We start from the raw sequence: 22,841 nt of genomic DNA, 5'->3' as shown, positions 1-22,841 counted from the left end.
ACAAGTATGGTCTTGCGTTCTTGGTATACCTAGCAAGACTTGTGGGTGCATGAAACATGGATGGTGGACTCTTTCCCAATGGTCTTCTCACCCCTCAATTCTACACTTTCTTGGCTTTTATTAGATTTTCACATAAATATGCAACAGATGACAGAGGCAGGGGCCAAATCAAATCTCTTTAATCTGTTTCATACAGCATTCATGGGACTCCAAGAAGCAGGATGAGGCCAGCCTTCAGTATTTACCTCAACTATGGCCTCCAGGGTCCTGGTCTTTCAGCCACCAGTGAATTGATCAGGGGACCATTGAGTCTTATTTTAGACAACTGAGATGTAGTCTAAGGCCTGTCCATTATGATCTGTGTTTAGGAGTTTAAATTGACCTCTAATATTTGTTGTTTCTGTCAATAATGACAATACCCACTCCCACATAAGAAAAAGTCTGACTTCCATGCCCAATGGAAAGACATTTGTGGCTCATTCCTCCTTATCTCCTTAACATACTACCTGGAGGGGCACAGGTCACTCAGTTCAGAACTTTGTTAAATTTTATTTGTATCACCATCAGATTTGATTTAGATCACTATTATGTTGATCTAGTTAAGCCATATGGGAAGTGTCACTAAATAGTTGCAGTCTTAGTCATTGTACAAGGCATAACCCAAGGCCCCTAGTACATCAGGGGAAGCATATGATTGGTATCAGATTGACAGAAGGTTGTTCTTTTCTATGTATTTGCATACATATGAGGAAAGTGTGGATGTCATCAGGTACATCAATAGTTTTTGTGATACAAGTGATTTGAGAAAGCAGGGCATTAAGGTGGTCATTAACCATCATTTTGAGAGATAGCATGAAACTCAGCCACAGGTCAGATTGTCAGCTTCAGCTATCACCTGACTTAGGTGGACCATCTGAGTCTTTTTTCCAGGTTTTGTTGCTGGACTTGGGCGCAAAGAGCATCGTTTCACTTCACTTTATATCTCCAGAGATCTAATGTGTTTCTTCCCTAGCGTCTTGGGTTGTTTATTTCCTACCACTGCTACATAATTTGTGTGTCCCATCGCCTTTTCCCCATTTATCCTTTACCAATATCTAGACATTTCTGACATGAGCATTGTTAGAAAATTTAGAGAGACTTATTATATTTCTACATGGCACATGTGAGCCACTTGAAGAGCAGAGAACTGAATCAAAGTGGTCATTATGTTCATGCTCTTCGATGGTGTCATTCCAGCAAGACCATCCAGGTGACTAAACTAGAATTAAGTTTGAATCCTGTAGACCCTTCTCCACCCTCCCCAGCTGATCTGGGGCTTCTCTGAGGAGAAAGACAAACAAATCATGCTCAGAGAAATTTCAGTTTTTCCAAATAGGTTTATATAACTCCACCCCTTTTCCTGATCATTACCCAGTTGGTGACCAAGAGGAGATGAACCTTTCTGAGAAGGACTGCATTAGATGACCAGACTGTACAGGCCAAAAGGAGGTGATGGAGTCATAAATCTCTGAGGAGATTATAAAATGCTTGACAATATCAGATGCCTGTGGATAATAGGGAAAGTGGTTATCTATGAAATATACCTTGTCTATTGACCCATTGTTGGGTGGCCATTGTGTCAAAAAAGCGATCCACTGTCAGACTGTAGGTGGTATGGAAAGCTGAAAACATGACATAGTTTCAAGGTCCACAGAGTCAGATGGCTGGACTAAAACAGCCACATCACTGGACCTGAAGAAGTACCAGCAGCAGTGAGGTACCAGTGATAGTTCCAAGAAGGGAACAAAGTTCCTGGGAGCAGGCAAGGTCAATGCCCCAAGCATTCTGGCTTCCTTCACTGCAAGACAGGCAGGCCAACTTTTGGCAGGAGTGTGGCATGCAGGGTGGTTTTCAACACCTGTGGTCCTTTATTTTGTGCTCAGTTCATGATGGCAAATACATTTTCACACCCAGTTCATTGATAAATCCAGGTGGCCATGGCTGTAGTTCAGCTGGTGCAGGCTTGATCAACAGCTTGATTGCATAGTCCTGTCAGCATACTGGCCCTGACTGTGGGCACCTGCATGAGTAAATGTCCATCAGTAGACAGCCGCAGTTTGCTCCCCTAGTTTTCAGTTTCATGGAGAAATGTCTTTAACCTCTCAGCATTGAGTCTTCCAACTGGTGTATCAAATTGGCCGTCCAGAGTTGGGGCTGAATGATTGCTGCTCCTCAATGGATATCATCAGCTTTTAACAGCCTAACCATCAGTGAACCAGGCCCAAGCATTTTTAACAAATATTTTTAAAATATATTTTTTATAACTTTATTTTATTTATTTACTTTTTATGTGATGCTGAGGATTGAACCCAGTGCTTCATCTGTGCTAGGCAAGCGCTCTGCCACTGAGTACAGCCCCAGCCCTGGCACAAGCATTTTGAGGAACCTCTGTGAATCAAGGGTTCCCCTGAGCTAGTTGCCATGCTTTAGGGAGAGGAGTGGGAAATGGTTTCTTTGCCCCGTTAATGTAAAACTGAGGTGCCTCCAGGCTGGCTATCCTCCTGTATGTACCATTTTCATAGGACACAGAGCCCTTCCCTTGTTAGCTTTAAATTCCAAGGGAACCTTCTCCAAAGTAGGAATGTCAAGCCAGAGAGACCTGGATACTCATTTCAAGTTCTGTATGTTAATAGCTGCCCGTTTAAAAACAGATGTACTTGGTGCATTTGTCCAGCAGGTGGGGCTGTTGTCCTGGCGAATCAGTATTCCACCAGCCAGCTTTTAAAGCTGATTTCCCTTTCCCAGAGTTTTCTTTCTTCCTCCTGGACAACTAGGAGGATACAGACAGGATCACCTCTCTACACACAGCAGTCCTTGAATGGGATAATCCTCTTTGACACTTGTGGGATCAATATAGTCTATACACTCAGCAGTGGATGCCACATTGAAGTGGCACAAAGAGCTTAACCACAAGGTCACTCTAACTTCCTTTCTCTATGGGGAATTCAAGCCCTGTCAGTTGAATTCAGGCACTTCTTCCCACCCCCACCCCACACCTTGAGGTAATGAGTCTAATAGGCCTGCATCAGGCACCAACCTGAGATTATGCCACTTCCCAGAGTGTAGGGTGCTGGATATGAGGGGCAGAGAGAGGCTCTTTCCTCCTGGGCCCTTCTTTTCCTCCTTAACCCCTTACATTTTCCTCACTGTTTTTCCTAGTGTCTGGTGAGCCCTTCCTTGGGTTTGGGGATCCCTTTCTTTTAGTTGCTGCACAACTAACTAGTGGCTGTCCCTGCAATCCTTAGTGCCTTTGTAAACCCTGAGCCTTGCACCCCCACCTCTTCCTCCAGCCATGGGACTGGCTGGCGGGAGATGTGACTCCTATACAATAGAGGGCTTCCTGAATTTGGAGGGCTTCTTGGAGGTCCTCAGCATTCCAGGATGGGCGTGTGTGGCCTTCTGTTTCCTTTGGGGTCATGGAAACCTTGGCCCTGCCTTTAATCATCTTACTCTTTAAAGCAGCCGAGGTTGTGGTAGACGGGGAGGAACCAGAGCACATAAAGGGAGAGGGTGACACAGAGCCAGTATGCAAGGCATATTTACTTTTGGCGTGAGTACACAACTTGCCCAAGGATCTTCAATATTGTCATTTTAATGGAAGTTCTGGTTGAATAACATGACCTTCTGCTGAATCATTTATTGATGCTTTGGAGACTTCTTGACTCAGCAGTCACTTCATATTGCCCTTTGACAGGGCTGCTAGGCTTGTCACTCTACTGTCATGATCACATCTCTTCTTTCTTTTGCCTAGAGGAGACTGAGTAGTAACCCAGAGAGCTTTCAGGCACCATCTCAACCCTGCCTCTCCCCAGTCAACTTCTTTAGTAAGGGGACAGTGAGGATTCTTACTACTCCCACTGCCCACCACTTGGGCAAGAACATTCGCTACAGGTTCTAGAAGATTTCTCATATTCCTAACTCAGGCCATGATTTTTCAGAAAGGTGTGTGTCTCATTATCTTATGTTTGATCTCCCAAACTGCCAGGGGCTAGGATATTTTTTTAGCTGACTTAAAAACTCACAAGTTAATCTGTCACTGTTATCTGGATGTTGGCAGAGGTCAAAGTCCTGGATCAGAGGCAAAGAACTTTATTTCTCATGGCACAGCAAGCAGAACGAGTGAGCATCAGCATGTTGGCCTCGACCCCACCCCCCAGAGTCCCATGTGGGGCCATGAGTGTAGATGAGTGCTTGCTGTGTGGTGGCTGCACCCACCTGGTGAACATTACTGAGCTGGGGAGTCCCCCGATTTACAGCAGGCAGTAATCAGGCTGCTCTCTGTCCCAGAGGAGAGCTTAGTGCTTCCCCAGGGTTGCTTGCTGTCAATATAAACCAGGAGAAATGGCCTGGGTACAGATGGGTCAGGGCCTTGCCTTCTCAGTATATCCTGCGAGGCCTGTAGGAACACGACAGTCATGGAAAACTGTCTCTCCCAGCACAAGCAGTGAAAGAAAGCCAAGAGGCAATGTGGATGTTACTGCTGATTTTGTTGGCAAGCTTCTGAAGTGAAAGTCTCATGCCCCTTTGTCAGTCTGTTCCCAAACCAGCTTCAAACCACAAGCAGGGCATGGTGGCACACACCTGTAATCCCAAGAACTCTAGAGGCTGAGGCAGGAGGATTGCAAGTGCAAAGCCAGCCTCAGCATTTTAGTGAAACCCAGAGCAACTTAGTGAGACCCTGTCTCAAAAATAAAAAATAAAGTAACATAAATAGTCTGGGGATGTGGCTCAGTGGTTAAGAGCTCCTAGGTTTTATCCCTGGTACCAAAAAAAGAAAGAAAGAAATAGTACCTGGGATGTGTGATAGCTTCCAGTCCACAGGTTTCTTTCACATGCATTATCTGAGTTGAGTCCTCATAGCTCCCTGGGAGTGTGGGGCATGGCGGTACTGAGGGAGGAAAGAGGGCTGGAGCGAGTGTGTGATCTTGTCACACCATTAGTCATTGTTGGAGCTGTGGCTGCATCTCTCTCTTCTCTCTGCAAATCTGTTTTGTTACACTGCTCAGAGTTTGTTTTCTCCCTCCTCCCGCTGTCTCTGGCAGGATCCCCCGCCCCCACCATTCTGGGAGTTGAGTCCAAGGTGCTTTACCACTGAGCTACATCCTCAGCCCTTTAATTTTTTATTTTGAGACAGGGCCTCACTAGGTTGCTTAAAGCCTCCCTGACTTGCTGAGACTTGAACTCATTCTGCCTTGGCCTCTGGAGTGACTTTGCCACTGTCCTCATCTGATGTCAGTGTACTTAGCAGAAGCATGTGTATGCCCTTTCCATTTACTGGGTGGGCCTACTGAGATATATATATATTATAAATTTTTGGAAAAGCATTTTGCCCCTGATGTATTAGGTTGGTAGTGATTGCTCATGGAAGCTGGCCTGGGTGGGACAGTCACTAGAGAACAACCCCTGCTTTGAGCTTCAGGCAGAGAATAATGAACAGAAATGGCCAGGCTCTGCTGGGTGATGTGGCTGTGACGTGGCTTAAAGTGCTCATGTAGGATATAAAAAAGCTTATGTGGTGTATAGAAGAACAAAACTTCACATTTGTAAAAGCAAATGTATTAGATTCACTTATAAAATAACTTATGCAGTGAGGACAAGTTTTAGATATGCTCAGTTTTTCCACAAGGTCAGTCAGAGCCCAGCAGGTTGCTCATCTCAAGGTCGCTGAGCAAAGTCAGAGTCCTGTGGCCGTCATGGCATGACGGCTCTCTGTGACCAGTTGCCCAATGGCATAGTACATGTAATGTACATTTCAGTAGCAGAGAGTCTCAGAGTCATAAGGTCACAGACTCAGAAGAAAACTCATACATACAAACCTTCCTATACAGGTCAACTCTACCCTTTTAAAATAAATAGATAAAAACTCAAAATACTGAATAAGTATATATTTAACTTAAATTTATAGTCACTGGTTGATAAATATTTGCTAACCTCTCTCCTATCTCTCAAAATGAAGGTTAATGACCACCTTAATGCCCTGCTTTCTCAAATCACTTGTATCACAAATATTTTTTAAATCCACATTTTCTTGTTAATGCTTGAAACTCATTGTCTTTAGTCTTAACTGTGATTTTAACTATGTGTTATTAAGGCATTCTGTTTTTCCTTTAGTTGGGATGAGACTCACTTTGGAAAAATGGGAAGTTACTATATCAACCGCACCTTCTTCTTTGACGTGCACCCGCCTCTGGGAAAGGTGAGCAACATGGCGAATAGCAGCTTTCCTCAGGGTGGTTCCTAGGTCTTGGAGCCAGGTGTTGATTTTGAACTTAATTCTTGGACTTTAGACTTTTCTGACAGAATTCCCTGACATTCCAGATCAGCAACTTTCATATGAAATCATGGATGGTTTTAGGGATCCTCTGGGCTCAGAAAGAGAGAGAGAGTCTCTCCTCTAGTAGAGAGATAAACACATGAGTTATATCTCTGCGATGGAATATTACTGAGTCATGAGGAGGAATAAAGTTCTGATACATGCTACAGCATGGAACCTTGAAAATGTCATGCTAAGGGCTGGGGTTGTGGCTCAGTGGTAGCGTGCGTGCTTGCCTAGCATGTGTGAGGCACTGAGTTCGTTCAATTCTCAGCACCACATACAAAAAAATAAAAAAAAATAAAAAGGTCCATTGAACAAAAAGTATAAAAGAAAATGTCATGCTGAATATATGAAGCCAGACACAAAAGGCTGTATATTATATTATGAAATGTCTAAAATAGACAAATTCATATAGACTGAAAGTCAGTTAGTGATTGCCAGGTCTGAGGGGAGGGAGGATTAGGGAGCAATTGCAGATAAGTATGAGGTTTCTTCTTGGGTGGTGAAGTGTTCTGGAATTAGTTACTGGTATGATTGTGCAACCTTGTAAATATATGTAAAGCCACCAATTGGTTATGCTAAAGTGGTGAATTTTATATTAAGTAAACTTTATTTCAATTTTTAAAGCAATAAAAGAATAGAAGGAGGATATTGCACAAAGCAGAAATAGCTTAGAAGAGCTGAATGCCCACATGGAAGAAAACTTCTTTTCTTCTCCCACTCCTGCATACACTTTCTTTGACCTGTTCCTCTTATGTGTTTTTAAATTAGAAATTCTACAATTAGATTCCTTTATTCTTTTAAAAACAAGCATCTCTGAGAAGGCCCGTGGGTCAGCCCTGGCATGCACTCTGGTGCCTCTCCTTGCTGGAGAACCAGATCCTAGACACCAAGGGCCGGAATTGGCCCATGCTGAAGGGTGAAGTGATCCTGGAACAAGCAGTGCTTGGGATGAAGGCAGGGACAGGGGCGAGAGTAGTGATCTGTGACAGGTGGATGTGGGGCATTTGAGAGCACAGGCTAGAGACCAGGTGAAGGTCCCTGCAGGAAGCAGGGGTGGAGAAAGAGGTAGGACAAGTGGCTTATTTTGAAATTGGGAAAGGACAGAAAATGTCATGCCGCTTCTCATCCGCTTTACAACACAAAAACAATAAAGAGAAGAGCGGTGATGTCCTGTCTCATGTAAACCCCAGACAACCTAATAAAAGAGGTGCTATTGTAGTTCCATTTGCAGATGGGAAACTGGCATTTTTTTCTTTTCTCCCCTGGGGAAATGTCTATCTTCATTCCTCTCTCATATTTTCTTCCCTTCTCCTTATTCCTGGTGTGTAGCTACTTGCTCACTTTTCTCCCTCCTCATCATGACTTGGAACTTGAGTTTCCTTTCAATAAACCAATCTACTGGGAATCAGCGTCCGCCCATGACCTCCCTGCACAGATGCCATTTCCTAACAAATGACAAAGGCTGAATGTGAGAGCCCCGCACTGGCCCTGCCCTTCACACTGTGGGAACTTTTTCCTTCCTCAGTATTTAGTCTACACTATTTTCCAAGAACTTGCCATAACATAAGAGAGGATTTGTTTCAAGCAGTGAGCTCAACAGACAGAGAATTCTTTATTCTGCAGCAGCTGCAGGAGAAAATGTGATCTTGGCCACTCCTCTGTGGACAGTTGTCAAGGGAAGGCAAAGGCTGCGGGTGCAGCCGGAGGGAAATTCAGGGGACAGGAATCATGTCCCAAGGTCTCTCATCTTTTTGTTCTTTTCTCAGATGCTGATAGGTCTTGCTGGCTACCTGAGTGGATATGATGGTACCTTTTTGTTCCAGAAGCCTGGGGACAAATATGAGCATCACAGCTACATGGGAATGAGAGGAGTGAGTCCTCCTGACTTTATATGGACTGACTGAATCCTGGGCCCACGCTCGGTCAGAAAAGCTACAGTTGGAAGCCCCAGAGTGGTGGCAGGTGTAGATAAAGGGGCACTCATAGAGGCAGCAGGGAGAGGAGAGGCGACTCAGAACTGAGGTGGGAAGAAGGGAGGGAGGCCACGGACAACACATATTCCATAAGAGCAAGCACTCGCTGTCTCCTATGGTGCTGCCTGTGTGCAGCATCAGAGCTCAGGTTGGAGAGTAGCCAGGACCCAGTCAGGAGTCTTCTGCATCCCTACCCTGGCCTCTGCACTGACAGGTGGCGTGTTTTTCCCCTCTGCAGCCACAGCTGCTCTGGTCCTGCCTACCTGTGCAAGCCTTTTGTGAAGATTCTGGCATCCCCACACCCTATCACTAGGTTTTTGCTTCTTTGCCCATGACAATTTTAGGCATATTCATGAAAATAAGAATTCCTACTTCACAGATTTACTCTGAATTTTAAATAAGTGTTTCTTATTTTTCTAATCTGCAGGTTCATGTTCTTAAATGATTGTGTCCTGCAGTGACTCTTGACCATGTTGTAGCAGAGATAATTCGAGATAGGCCTGACTCATGGTGGGCTTGCTATGGAAATTGAGAAGGCCAAATTCAACAGCCTCATTCATTCTCTTTCACACTCAGGCATATTATTTTTTGTTTACAAAGGTGAAGACCCAAATGAGTTGACCATTTCTCTGGGTTTATCAATTTGCTGTTGGTAGGCAGGTAGGGGGATGAAAGAGGTCTGGAGATTTAAATAAACAACTGTAACAACAACAAAACAAAAAACAATCTTCTAGATATGAAAGTGCTGAGCAATCTTTTTTCCAAAATCAAAGTACATCTTGTAGGTTAAAGAGTGGTATCTGTTGTAATTGAAGAAAAGAATCAGGAGAGATATTACAGAAGTAATATTAGAATTCTCTAAAATATTAAGATGCCTTGAGAGAGGTCTTTCTCAACTTGTACCCCAGTTTTGAGATAGAATCTAATATTTGCCAAGTACTTTCTGTGCAATAATAAACCTTTAGATCATTTAATCTTCAAAGTAAACCTGTGCAGTAGGACTTCTTATTTCCCCAACAGGTGATGGGGAGGTGGAGGTAAGCCACGACTCTCAAGGTCCTAGCTAGCAGTGTTAAGGCAGTCCTGTCACTGTCCTGACTGAACTTGGCTGCTGCCATGCCAGTGTGCAGTGTCACTCTGTGGAAACACATATGTTGCTGGATTTGACTCTTCACTGTTACATCTCCCCTTTCTTATTTATAGGCTTTTTAGTTGATTTTTAGGTCGCCAAAGTCATCCTTTCATCAGTGTCCTCTGTCTTCAATCATTTGTTTGTTCCACAGTAGGTATAACAAGTAGGCCCCTAATGGTTATCATACCTTGTCTGAGAACCACTGTGTTCCCTCCGCAGTTCTGTGCGTTCCTTGGTTCCTGGCTGGTCCCCTTTGCTTACCTCACTGTGTTGGATCTGTCCAAGTCGTTCCCAGCAGCACTGCTCACTGCCGCCCTTCTCACCTTTGGTAAGTTGTTTGGTCCCATGTGTCCTGGGAAGGGGACTGCCTCACTGTGAGGCTCAGTACATACCAGAATCCCATCTGTGGGCCCAGTTCTTAAGTAATTTTAGAATTAGGTAAATTATATTGCCAATTTCATTTTATTCACTAGTAATACATATGTAAGTACTTCTGTGTAGCGAGCCTTTATATTAATGGAGGGAAGTGTTGGCATGGGTACTCTCTCCAAGTCTGCATTTGAATTTGGATAATAAGACAAATTTGCCTTTGAACATGTGTGTATGTTTAAAGGAAGCTTATATTTCAATTTTGCTTCTCTTAGATTAATACTCAGATTAGTTTGTATTCCCTAAACTAATCACAACTAAATGCAAAGGCAGAAGTAGTTGTGTGGCAGGAGACAGCAGTAGAAACTTAAATATTTTGTGTGGTTCCTCATGTGGATAAGTTGAGAGATGTAGAAGTCAATCTTGTTGCTAGCTTTGTTCTTCTGAAAGTGAATTCAAGACTTGGTTAATATTTAAGGAAGTCCAGACCAATTTAGGTAGATATTTTAGGGGTTGGTTTTGACAGGTGTATACCTTTGTTTTTGATGGATGTATTTCAAGATTATAGCATCTTTCTATAGAGGATTGGTGGCTTTTTCCTTGTATCTTTAATATCTTCTTCAGTTATTTGTCATTAAGTCATTTCTTCATTTGTCATCAACACCTATTTCTCAAGCACCTACCCTATGCCAGGCCACTTAGCTTGGCCTCCATGAATATACTGAGGAAACATTGCTGTTGTGGAGTTTACTCTTCAGAGGGACAGATAAATAAGCAAGTGGATTATTGGAACATCTTAAGTAGTCAGTGCAATGTAGACTAAGGCTAGAGTAATGGAGGTCAGTACTGTTTTAGGTAGGGTGGGTGGTGGAGAACTCCCTGGGAAGGTAGCACTGGCAGACCTGAGTGAACCGAAGGATAGAGTCATGCAGAATTTTGAGGGAAGAGTGTTCACATAGGGGCCAGGCTTAGTGGAATCAAGGAACAACAGAAAAGGTTGTTGTGGCGAGGGTGGAGTGAGTGAGGCAGAGTGTGGAGATGAACAGGTTAGACAGGGAGGCAGATATGCAGTCTTTGGTAGCCATCATGAGAATTTGTTAGTCTGTGTGAAATGTGAAGACATTGGAAGGTTTAAGCAGAGGCATGATGTAATGAGAGGTAAGTTAAAAAAACAAATAACAACGACAAAAAAAAAAAAAAAAACCCACTCTGACATCTATATGGGGAATCAATCCCTAAGAGCAATTTCGTATAAAATGCTAAGATTCTTTCATAGATGTATTTATCTTACATCTGAGTGAGCAAGGTGGCAGACCTTTTTTTGGTGGTGGAAATGGGGAAGACTTGTCTCAGGGCTGTAGTGAGTATATGACATAATCCTCTTTGGGCTGAGGGCCTAGAGGCAGTATCAGATACTGCTTCTCATCATGGGGTTTTGTATGCCCCAGAGCTATGGCCTCCTACCTCTCTGTTGATCCCGGGGTGACTCAGTGGTCCAACCAGTCTTGCCTACCCAAAGGCTCATGGCAATTAGGCAAGGGAGACTGATTTCTACTGTTGGGGCTTTTGGTTTCCAGGGGGATCACTGTCTTGACTGCATTTTGACCTGTGAGCTCATGTTTTTCAGACACAGGATGCCTCACCCTGTCCCAGTACATCCTCCTTGACCCCATCCTGATGTTCTTCATCATGGCTGCCATGCTGAGCATGGTCAAGTACAACTCCTGCGCCGACAGGTCAGAAACACCATCTTTGGGAGGGGAGGGTCAGAAACTGGCAGCCCCAGAAGTTTGATAAGACCCCAACAAGAGTGGGTGCCCAAAGAACTTGTCTTGAAGCAGAGTTTAAGAAAGCATACTTTTCATTTGTTTGTTTTTAAATTTAGATCGTCCATTAGAGATAATATAAATACATTTAAAATTGTTTATAAATGCTTTTATATTTGCTTGATGTAAAATTGAGAAAATATAATTATCTTTTTAAAGAACATTATTACTAGGTTTTCAGTGTGGGTACAGTGGATAGGGGTTTATGGATGTTATAGAAGAGTCTTAATAGCTTCCCTTACTCTGCTGAGCATGCCTTTAGCACCAAGGCTGGTTAAGAGACATAGGACAATGTATCCTTCAATTCTCCATCCTGGTAGTGGGGCACCAGGGTAGATGCTGCCTAGAATTGTTTCCCTACCCTCAGGGCATGTATCCAGTCCTGACCTAATGATGAATGTTCTATACCAGAGAAGAGGATCCTTTCAGGCCCTGGTCAGTTCTAAAGCTGATCTGATCTACTTGCAAAATATAATCTTTTCTAGATCATCCTTCTGTCTCAAGAGAGTAGAATAGAACTCCCAGGGAGTTCTTATTCAAACAAAAGAACTGGCCCCTCCTAGGCTTTTCCAGAAGTCAGCATGTTTCACCCATGGCCAGACTATGCTAATAGTCTGGACTATGCTAATAGACTATGCTAATAGTCTAGCCACATTATGCTAATCACACCTGAGCCAGTGCCTATCAGCTCACTCTGGCTTTGAGTTATCTTCTGTTTCTACCCCCCCCCCCCCCCCCCCCCCCGTTTCCATGTGCCATTCTTGAATGGATACTATACACTGGGTACTATGCTAAGGACTGGAGGTATGAAGATGCAGAGGTACTGAGGCATTGGCTTCAGCCAACAAAATGGATAAGAGCATCAACATTGGAACTAAATGCCAGATTCTACTGCTTGTTGGCTGTATTTCTTAACCTCTCTGTACCTTGATGTTCTTGTGTATTAAAAAAGGATAATAACTGGCTCTTCCTCATGGGGTTGTGGGGAGAAGAGTTCATATGTGTATAGGACTTGAATGGTACCTGACACATAGTAAGCACTCAATAAATGCTGACTTTCACAGGTCCCCAGATGACAGAATCCTGTGGACTTCTTTGGATTTTCCTTTAATTCTGCTTGGTTGGTTACTAGTGAAAAAAGCCTATTGTGTATCTTATGCCCTACACTTGGCCAGGAACACCCTGGACCATCTTGCTAGAAAAATACCCTGCTCACTCTCACACTGGTTTGTCTGCAGTTTAGGGATTTCACAGACCACATCCATAGAGCTGGGCCTCCTCACAGCCCTAGCTTTGTCCCACTGCTGCTCTTGTTTTTGAGCTTGGTTCTAGCTGCCAAACTAAACTCTTGTGTTTTGGTTTCCAGGCCTTTCTCTGCCTCCTGGTGGTCCTGGCTCAGCCTGACTGGCATCAGTCTTGCTGGTGCTTTAGGGGTCAAGTTTGTTGGCCTCTTTATCATCGTGCAGGTGGGGTTGAACACCATTTCAGACCTTTGGCACCTGTTTGGAGACCTTAGTCTTTCATTGGTGAGAACCCAAGTGCTTGTAGAATGTCTTTGCTCCCCAGCATCATTTCCAGTGGTCTGTCCCTGCCACAGGTTAGGGAGCCACTGTGTCCTGGGCCCCAGCTGGACTAGACCCGACTGCCCTCTGTAGACAGCAGGGCATCAGGGAGTGGGCCTGGTGCGAGAGCTGCAGTGGCATAAAGAAGAGGATGGACTAACACCCTTCACATTCTCTTTTGGCATTGGTTCCTGTAATGTCTTCTAAATGTTCTACAACTACCCAACCAGGGGATCTGTCCAGCTGGGCTCATGTCAAGTGTGTGGCAGATACTGACTACTTGAGACCTCAGTTAAAATGGATAGAATGACTTTCTGAACTCTCAGTTTCTCCTTTTGGATCCAGGTCTTCACATAGGGAGGCTGGGAAGGCATTTAGGGCTTAGTATAATATCATCATTTATAAAGGGCTGCTTTGGTGCTTGTACTATGAGAAATGCCTTACTTTCATTATATCATTTACCCCTAATAACAATTCTGAGTTGAGTAGTTATCACCCTGGTTTTACAAATGAATAAATGGAGAACTAAAGAGGTCATGGCTTTCCATGGTCATACAGGTAGTAATAGGGAGACCTGGGCTCATACTTAGGCTGAATCCAGGCCTCAACTACTTTGCTGTAGGTGCTTCTCCATCACCTCTGAACCCAACTTTCAGCAAACTAGTTATTCATTCAGAAAATACATAGACACTATCCACTGAATGTGAGATGCTAGGAAGGTACAGATAGCTGAAACAGTTTCTGCCCTCTGGAATCCAAAGAGAGGAGAGGGAAAGAAGTAATCGGGCCAGCTGGGAAGTGCTGTGAGCACATAGAGGAGGGTACCATCCCAGTCGCAGGTGCTCCAGGAGGCCTCTGGAAGGAAGCCAAGGCTGGAGTTCGGGCAGAGGACAGCCGGCTAAGTGGTGGGGCTGGCACAGTCCAGGCAATATTGGGAAAGTGCAGGGGGTCCAGTGTGACAGACAGCGGAGGGCCTTGGTGTGCAGTGGCTGCACCTTGTCTGTAACAGTCCAGAGTCCTGGTGCAGGGCCTGGAGGTGCAGCAAGAACAGGGTTTGGAGGTGGGTGGGTTATAGAAAGAAAGGTTTAGGGTTTCCACTTACTCTTCTTTTCTGTTGGCCTTTTTTAGGGTTATGGCTTATACAATAAAAACACTTATGTAATGCCATGGAAGGTATAAAGAATAATGGGGTCCCATATGCCCTCACCCTGCACTGGCCTCTGTTGCAGGTGACTGTGGGAAAACACCTGACTGCTCGCATCCTGTGCCTTATAGTGCTGCCCCTGGCGCTCTATGTGGCCATTTTTGCTGTTCACATCACAGTGCTGAATAAAAGGTACAGCCAGAGCCCTTTTGGCATCTTGCTTTTGGTCTTCCCCTGGCTCCTAAGACCATGAGTGAGCTGCATGATTTCCCAGGGCTGTGGTTAGGATGGTGGGTGGGGGGCAGGGATTTTTTTTTATTTCTTTGCCCCCATATTCTCTTTGGGTGTCCCAAGGGCTTGGAAAGGCCAGGAAGAAAAATTTCCTAATAGCCAAGTTTCTTTTTATCTCTAATAGAGGCCCTTGACCTTATCAAAGATGGGTGTTATAAGGGGGTGTAGTGGGGGTGAGGATAATAATAATTAAATACCAGCAGCAGCAGTTCCCAGGAACTGTGTTTAGCATTTTGTATCCATGAACTCATTTAATCATAATCATTTGTGAGTTCTTTTGTTTTTTAGAATTTCCAATTTATAAATGAACTCAGGCTAGGCAAGGTTAGTTATATTGCCTAAGTCATCCAGCTAGTAAGTGGCTGAGTTGGGATTGGACCCAGTTTTTCTGACTTTGTCACCCACAACTGTCCCATGATACCACATTGCCAGTCTAATTGTATTTCTTTTAAATTAACTAAAGCCTCCTGGGAAATCACCATTTTCACTCCATCAACCTGACTCTTTCCTCTTCCTCTCTTACAGTGGTCCTGGCGATGGCTTCTTCAGTTCCGCCTTCCAGGCCCGGCTTTCAGGGAACAACCTTTATAACGCTTCCATCCCTGAACGTGAGTGTTCTGGGTCTCTGCACAGAGGAAGGGCAGAGCCATTTCCTGGGAATTGAATTGGAAAAGACAAGTCTGATCAAGCTTGTGTTATTTTAGCTCAAAGATGGCAGAGCGAGCCAAGACCAGTAGGCTGGTACACATTCTCAAGAGAGCACGTCAGGATGTGCTCCCTTGCAGCAAGCTATTTGACCCTAACAAGTAACTTCTTTGTGGCTGTCAGAACCAGCTCTGTGGGAAGGCTAGTGAGAGAGAATTTGGTGACAGAACAAGGCCCCTAGGGACAGCTGTTGTTTCCACTGCAGTGTTCTGAGACTCCATCCACTTGATTGTTCACAGATGGGTCATTCGCAGGCACTCACTCTCCAGAGACAGTGCCTGGGGTAGAGGGCTCCACCCAGTAAGGCCGAGTAATCAGTATGTTCTGAGCACTAAAAGAGAACCCAGAGTGCTGGAATTGAAGGGTATGAGAGGTCACTGCTGCTGGGCAGCTGGAGTGGATCTGCACTGCATAGAGCGGGTTGACTTGGAGTTGGGCCCTGGAAGGGTGGGGAGCTTTCAGTGAGTGAACAGGAGAGGAAGGGGCCATGTCAGACTGAAGCGATGGCATGATCAAAGCTGAGGACTGGGTGAAGCTCTAGGCCCAGGTTGTGTGCTGAAAGATACTGGAATGTAAGTTTGTGAAAGTAGGTTGGACCCACATTGTGAGGGTTTGAGATGTTCCAGTGAGGTATCAGAGAGCTGCTGGAGGTCTTTAAATAGGGGAACACCAGCAAGGCTATGCAGCTGGACGATGACACCACTGGAAGGATGGCTGGGGAGGGTACGGGATCAGAGACAGGGGATGTCCTCTAGGAACAGGGACATGAGCTTGGTGTGATGGTGACAGCCACAGGGGAGGCAAATGGGAACATGCAAGGATGACTGGACATGGAAGGAGAGAAAGAAATATGTCACTGAGGACTTAAGTGCAGGTGACTGCTTCTTGGAGGTAGGGACTATGTCTTACTCATTTTGGTCTCTTTAGTCCCTTACACAGCGCCCAGGGCACAGTGGGCCCTCTAAGACTGTGGAAGGAATGAGAGGTAGGCAGGAGAAAAAGTTGGTTTGGAAGTGTGTGGTCAGGTTTTTGCCACTTGACAAGAACAACTTAGAGGAGGAAAAGCTTAATTTGGGTTTCAGAAGTTTCAGTGCATGGTTGGCTGACTCTACTGCTCTGGCCTGAGGTGAGGAAGAACATCATGGAAGAAGGGCACGGTGGAGGAAGGCTGCTCAGCTCATGGCAGCCAAGAAGCAGATGTACCAGGGTCAAAATATAATCCTCAAGAGCGTGCCCCCAGTGACCTACCTCCTTCAGCCACACCCCACCTGCCTATGGTTACCACCCAGTAGCCCTTTCAAATTTTTAAAAAATACACCAAATGGATTAGTCCACTGATTAGGTTACAGCTGCCTTAATCTAATCATTTCCACCTCTGGACATTCCTGCTTTCTCTTACATGTTAGCTTTTTGGGGGGACGCCTCATATCAGCCCATAACGGGAGGGCAGATATCAGAGGGGTTGACTTTTGAGCAGAAATCTGCAGTGAGGACAGTGGGCTTGGGCTGATGCGTTCAAAGAGGAACCAGCCAAGCAGAGGGGAATTGATGCTGCAGCAGTGACTGTGATCTGTATGGAAGCTCAAAAGAGAAAGAGAACAATCACCAAGAAGTACAAGAGGAAGAGGAATGGGAGAAGGACTGCAGAGGACCAGTCTGTGAAGGGATGTGGAATTAAGAAAGGGGAACAGAGTCTTTCAAGATGCAAAGGTGGTCAGCCGTGTGCAGGGACAGAGGTGTTGACCTCCATGAGAAATTAGGAAAACGGAGCTATGGAGTTTAGCAAATTCCCACTTGTTATTTAAAAGCCCTGGCTTAGCTGTCATCACTTCTATCAGGTGGTCCTCTTTTTATTGCCTGGGAAAGAATTCATCCTAGCCTGCTCTGGGCTCCTACCAGGTCACATGTTGTCATACCTTTGCTGGAGAGCTTGCCTGTTTGCCCTGTACTTGTCAATGTGTGAAGCTGTCTGCTCTTTAGACAGGGCTCTTTCGGGGCTACGGCCAGCCTCCTCTACCTTAGGATCTTCTGTGTAACCAGCACATGCTGATGAGGGACTGAATGAGTAGGTGGAGTGAGGGAACTGTTTCAGTGCAGTGGTGAATGGCGGGGCAGCCAGATGACAGGGGATTGAGAAGAGGGACCAAAATAAGGAAAAGAGACTTCTCAGTAGGAGGAGGGGATGCTCTTGGGGAAGCAGTTTATTTTACAATGTTTTTATTCACAGTTCAAAAATCCAAAGCATTACTGAACAGTTATTTCACATGCTACTAGATTCAAAAGGCACAGTCTGTCATAATGTTATGTGTTGGAGAACGTTCAAGACAAAGACATGAAATGCTTCTTTTTTATTCCATTGAATACATGTACAAGCCTTGACCATGTACTTGCTATTGTAAGTAGCAAGTTGTCAACACCCAGCTGCTTTTGAAGTGCTCAGGAGGATGGGGAGGGCAGGGCACATGTGAGACCCAGTGGGAAGTCCCTCTGGAATTGGTCCTATGGGGGTGAGAAGGCAGCTGTGCCCGTGTCAGGCAGCCCCAGGCCCAGCAGAGTCTCGTAGAGGGCGCAGGAGTCCTGTGCACCCTCTGCAGTGATGTCCCTTTTCATTGGAAGTTGGGAGGGCGTACTTCTTCCCATCTCTTGGTCCTTGATATTTTGCTCCTAGAAGCCTCACACAGTGCTGCTCTTCCATCTTCTGTCTCCCTTCCTCCCAGACCTGGCCTACGGCTCTGTGATCACTGTGAAGAACTTCCGGATGGCCATTGGTTATCTGCACTCGCACAGGCATCTGTACCCCGAGGGCGTGGGTGCCCGCCAGCAGCAGGTGAGTGGGCTTCTGTGGACTTGTTCTGCAGCAAAGCTGAATGGTTTGCCGTGATGGGACTGCCATTCACTTTCTTCTCGTCCTTTGTTCATGTCATTTCCCCTGATTGAAATGGTTCCAAGAGGGAGAGCAGGGATATTGGAAAGTTTGGTGGGGCCAGACGAGAGGAGGCCTCTGTTGTCTCTTCCATAGACACTGGGAAGGCAGGGAAGTTGTTAAATGATGTCAAGAAATTGTTAGATAGCTAGGTTAGAAAGATAGGAAGAAAACTGTAGCGAGAATGGGATAGATGATGAGGAACTAGTTTGGAAGCGATGATTATGAAAGAGGGTGGTGACTAGAGGCAAAGAGAGCAGGGGGCAGAGGCAGGAATAGATTCAGGAAACACATCATAGGTGCGATGGCCAAGAGCTGCGCTTAGGTATGTAGTTTGCACGTCCTGGTGCATGTATGTTGATGCTGTGTCACAGAGTCAGGAAGGGAGCGGGAAGAGGGCTGGCTGTGGGGATAGGAGCGCCGGTTTGTGTGTTTTAGGTGTGCTTTATTATCTTTTCTTTTTTAGTTACTAGAAAGTTGACCCAAGGTATTAGGATCATTTTTCTCATTCCTGATTTTCTGCTTTTCTCTGAACAAGTGGTCTCCAACCTTGGCTGCACTTTAGAATCAACTGGAGAGTTCTTAAAATATTCTGACCCCTGGGCTCTACCACAGAGTTTAATTGTTCGAGGTGGGGGTGAGACATTCATTGTGCATTTTTGTTTTGGTGTTAAGCTCTCCACATATTTCTAATCCCCAGCCAGGGCAGAAAACCATAGCTATGTCATTCCATGTTGATACCCTACTGCAGATGTCATGTAGAAGGTAATGAAGTTACAGATGTTGTGGCCAGGAACATCTATACTGTGCCAAGGGAGAGAAGGGCCACGTTCTGAAAGACTCTATTAAGCTGGTGTTGCACACTTGGAGCCCACATGTATAGGTGTGAAACCATGGTGGCAGTTGTGTTAGTCAGTTTTTTGTTGCTGTCACCAAAATTCCTGACGCAGACAACTCGGAGGAGGAAAGGTTTCTTTTGGTTCATGTTTCAGAGGTTCCAGTCCATAGTCAATGGCTAGCTCCATTGCTCTGGGCCTGAGGTGAGGCAGAACATCATGGGTAGGAGGACATGGTGGAGGAAAGCTTCTCAGCTCATGGTGGCCAAGAAGTAGGGGTGGGTAGGGAAAGGGACCAGGGATAAGATACAGTCCCCAAGGACACACTCCCAGTGATCTACTTTCTCCAGCCACGCCCCACTTGCCTGCAGTTTCTGCCTCCTCCCAGGGTCCATTCACCTATCTACAGATTAATCCACTGATGATCTCGGAGTCCTCATGATCCATCACTTCCCTGAAACCCCACCTTTGGATATGGCTGCACTAGGGACCAAGGCTTCAACACATGAGCTGTAGGGGGACATTCCAGATTCAAGCCATAGCAGTGGTGTAGAGAGAATGCGTTGGGGCATGGAGCAAGAGATCTGGCTTGGTCTTTACAGGATCACTTAGCCATTCTCCACCTATTGCTTCATCTGAAGCTGAGGGGATTGGACTAAGTAACCTGCCCTTCAGTTTAACGTCTTGTTAATGTCTCTAGGTCTCAAAATTTAAAATGTTTTTAAAGCATAACATTTCTAAAATAAAATTGAGAAATATGGAAAAGCGTAAAAAAGGAAACAAAAGTTGTACATATCCCAGATCTGTATTTATTCAAATATTTTGATATACAGTATTCTACTATAATTGGATAGCTAGGTTCCAAGGAAATCTCATGTCATAAAAAAAAATAAAATCCACTATAAAACAAATGTTTCAATGGGAAAAGGGCCAGGAACTATACTCACAATAAAGAGATCTTTTTTCCTGCAGGAATTTTAATGCTAATGGTTTTTATAAAAGGAAACAAATAAAAAGCATTCCCTACCACACACAGCCATGGATTATGTGTGTGAGCCCTAGAGAACCTTGATACCCATGAGCAAATCCAAGCTGAATGGTCTCTGTATGGCTTAATTTGTTACCATCAAAACTTTTAGCCTCTTGTAAGTTTTTACTATCATTATCATTAATTTTTTTCTGAGGAACAAAGCAAAAGCAGCCTTAATACATGCAAATATTTTTTCCATAAATTCTAGCTCCATATTTCTTTGCAAGTAAAGTGATCATGTTGTATCCAACTGGGGTTATAAAAGCTCTCATCATAGAAGAAATGCCTGTATTTCAATAATTTCCGGGTGTGTCTGTACTTGTTTATGTAGTTGGCATAATTGTATGGGTTTAGTCTCTGTCTTGGGAACGTGATTTCAATCCTATCTCCCTAATGCATAAACTCTGTGACTGTGCTGAACCAATGATTCAGTCTGTTTCCTGGTAAGTAACATGGAGAATGCCATAGCACCTACGACATAGAGTTATAATAATGATTAAACAAGGTAAGATTTGTCCATTGCTTAGAATAGTCTGGTGATAAATGACAGTTATCTTCAGCATCACCATTTCTTGAGCCTTTTCCCATCCTGCTGAAAGAACACTTTGAAAGATTTTTTTATGGGTGTATAATGTTCTATCCCATAGACATAGTGTCATGTTAACTGTTCCTCTATTATTAGATATTTATACTATTTCCATATTATTGTTAGATTAGCTGCAGCATTATAAATGGGCATGTGAGCGCTCACACATTTATTTTTTAAAATCATTGTGTACAAAATGGCCATGACTCTAGGATGAGATATTTATGGAGCTTTTTGGTTTCATTTGTCTACATTATAGAAAATACAATGGCATGGAATTTTTACTTAGAAAGTTTGAGGCATGGTATGAATTGCTTTTTGTGCATTTTTTTTCTTGGTACCAGAGATTGAACCCAGGAGTACTTCAACCACTCAGCCACATCCCTAGCCCTTTTATTTTTTATTGTGAGACAGGTCTCACTATATTGCTGAGGCTGGCCTCAAACTTGTGATCCTGCTGCCTCAGCCTCCTGAATTGCTACGATTACAGATGTGTACCACTGCACTTAGCTATGAATTCCTTTTTAAAATGTACTTATCTGTCCTGGAGACTGTTATACAAGGTATCATGGTTCCTCCCTCTAGAAGGATAGGACTTTAATGATAACACACAGAATGATATACAAAAATGAATTCAAATGTTCTAGAGGAACAGGGCCTCTAAATCCAGAAGGAGGAAGAATCTCACTCAGCAATGCTGCCCCTGAGTCTGTTGGGAAACATGGCACTTGGGCTGCTGGCTGGGAGATTCTGAAAGAGACTCAGGTAATGTGCTGGTTTGCTGGGGATTGTCCCGGCCAGCTCTGTTATAGTGATGGTATTCTCTTCCCACCTCCTCCTCTGTCCCACTCCCATCCAGGTCACCACCTATTTGCACAAGGACAACAACAACTTGTGGATCATTAAGAAACACAATACAAACTCAGGTAATGTGCTTGGGAATGGGTGTTTCTTGTATTATTATTACTTACTCTGAGTCTTCAACATTTTTCTTGCTTCCAGAAAAATGGTACTGAGATGGGCTTCCCCAAGCATCTTTGACAGCATCTTTACTGATCTCAGTTATTCTTTCAGCAGTTGTCAATTGAGCTTCTACTGTGTTTTTAAACACATTTGTAGGCGCAGGGGATAAGCAGTGAGTAAAACAGATAAACACTTGTAGCACTGTTATTTTGAAGTCATTGAGCAGGGACAGGGCTCAGACTTCATCTAGGAAGAGATTATCTGAGCATGCCACACCAGAAGCTGGTGAGTAGCCAGCCCCAAGCCAGGGTACCTGGCAGCTGCTCTCATTTCTAACATAGAGCACACCAAGCTGTGCAGACCCCACCTGCCAGCTCTCCTGCTGGGCTAGTCTAGGCAGGTGCCTGGGATAGCACTGGAAGCCTGCTGATCTGCTACAAGGTCTAGGCAGAGTAGCTCTGAATGGAGCCCTCCAGGCTTTAGGGCCAGAGTAAGAGCTATAGTTGGCTCTTCCTCTCTTTGGTCCGGTAAACTAGCTACCTGCAGGGTGCCTTCTGCCACAGCTCAGAACAGAGGGCATATTTGTGGTGCCTTCTGAGCCCATCCTCATGTCAATCTCCTGTGTCACAGGCATTCCCTGTAACTCAACAGACAACACCTGTGTAGCCTGTTCTTGGCCAGCTGCTCATGAGCCTTTGTGGAAAAATGGACAACTGCTCATCTAAATCCATTTCCTTTTTCTCTCTCCCTTTATTGCCTCAGTTTTTTAGACTAGAAACATGTCATACACAACCACTCTCTTTGCATCCTGTATATTTGTACCCTCAATAATAAAAAATGACACCATAATTTATATTCTTATAATACTAGTAGAGAGAGAGAGAGAGAGAGAGAGAGAGAGAGAGAGAGTGTGTGTGTGTGTGTGTGTGTGTGTGTGTGTGTTTTGGGGGTTTTTTTGGTACCAGGGATTGAACTCAGCAGGACTCAGCCCCTGAGCCACATCCTCTATTCTGAATTTTTTTAAATGATTTTTTAGTTGTAGATGGACACACAGAATCTTTATTTTTTATGTGGTGCTGAGGGTTGAACCCAGTTCCTCACACAAGTGAGGCAAGTGCTTTACCACTGAGCTACAGGCCCAGC

At 44.6% G+C, this 22,841-nt stretch overlaps 1 protein-coding gene and 1 long non-coding RNA gene across 3 annotated transcripts in view; one reads left to right on the top strand and one right to left on the bottom strand.

Annotated features, from left to right (window-relative positions):
• Positions 1-22,841, top strand: part of Pomt2 (protein O-mannosyltransferase 2) — a 39,184-nt gene that overhangs the window by 1,455 nt on the left and 14,888 nt on the right. For both annotated transcript variants that reach the window (XM_005321269.5, XM_040274780.2), the window contains exons 2-10: positions 6,151-6,235; positions 8,125-8,229; positions 9,683-9,791; positions 11,460-11,568; positions 13,025-13,184; positions 14,450-14,556; positions 15,181-15,263; positions 18,078-18,187; positions 21,595-21,661. In XM_005321269.5, coding sequence (XP_005321326.2) covers positions 6,151-6,235; positions 8,125-8,229; positions 9,683-9,791; positions 11,460-11,568; positions 13,025-13,184; positions 14,450-14,556; positions 15,181-15,263; positions 18,078-18,187; positions 21,595-21,661 — 935 coding nt within the window. The remainder of the gene's footprint in view (positions 1-6,150; positions 6,236-8,124; positions 8,230-9,682; positions 9,792-11,459; positions 11,569-13,024; positions 13,185-14,449; positions 14,557-15,180; positions 15,264-18,077; positions 18,188-21,594; positions 21,662-22,841) is intronic.
• On the bottom strand, positions 164-5,051 carry LOC144377895 (uncharacterized). Its single transcript, XR_013439164.1, has 2 exons — positions 4,831-5,051; positions 164-2,059 (listed from the first exon to the last, which is right to left on the bottom strand). It is a non-coding gene; the product is annotated as an uncharacterized LOC144377895 (long non-coding RNA).

The sequence above is a fragment of the Ictidomys tridecemlineatus genome, chromosome 5, assembly GCF_052094955.1.
Source record: "Ictidomys tridecemlineatus isolate mIctTri1 chromosome 5, mIctTri1.hap1, whole genome shotgun sequence".
Lineage (NCBI taxonomy): Eukaryota > Metazoa > Chordata > Mammalia > Rodentia > Sciuridae > Ictidomys > Ictidomys tridecemlineatus.
Note: the sequence above shows the minus strand (reverse complement) of the source record. Positions and strands in the feature narration are given on the sequence as shown.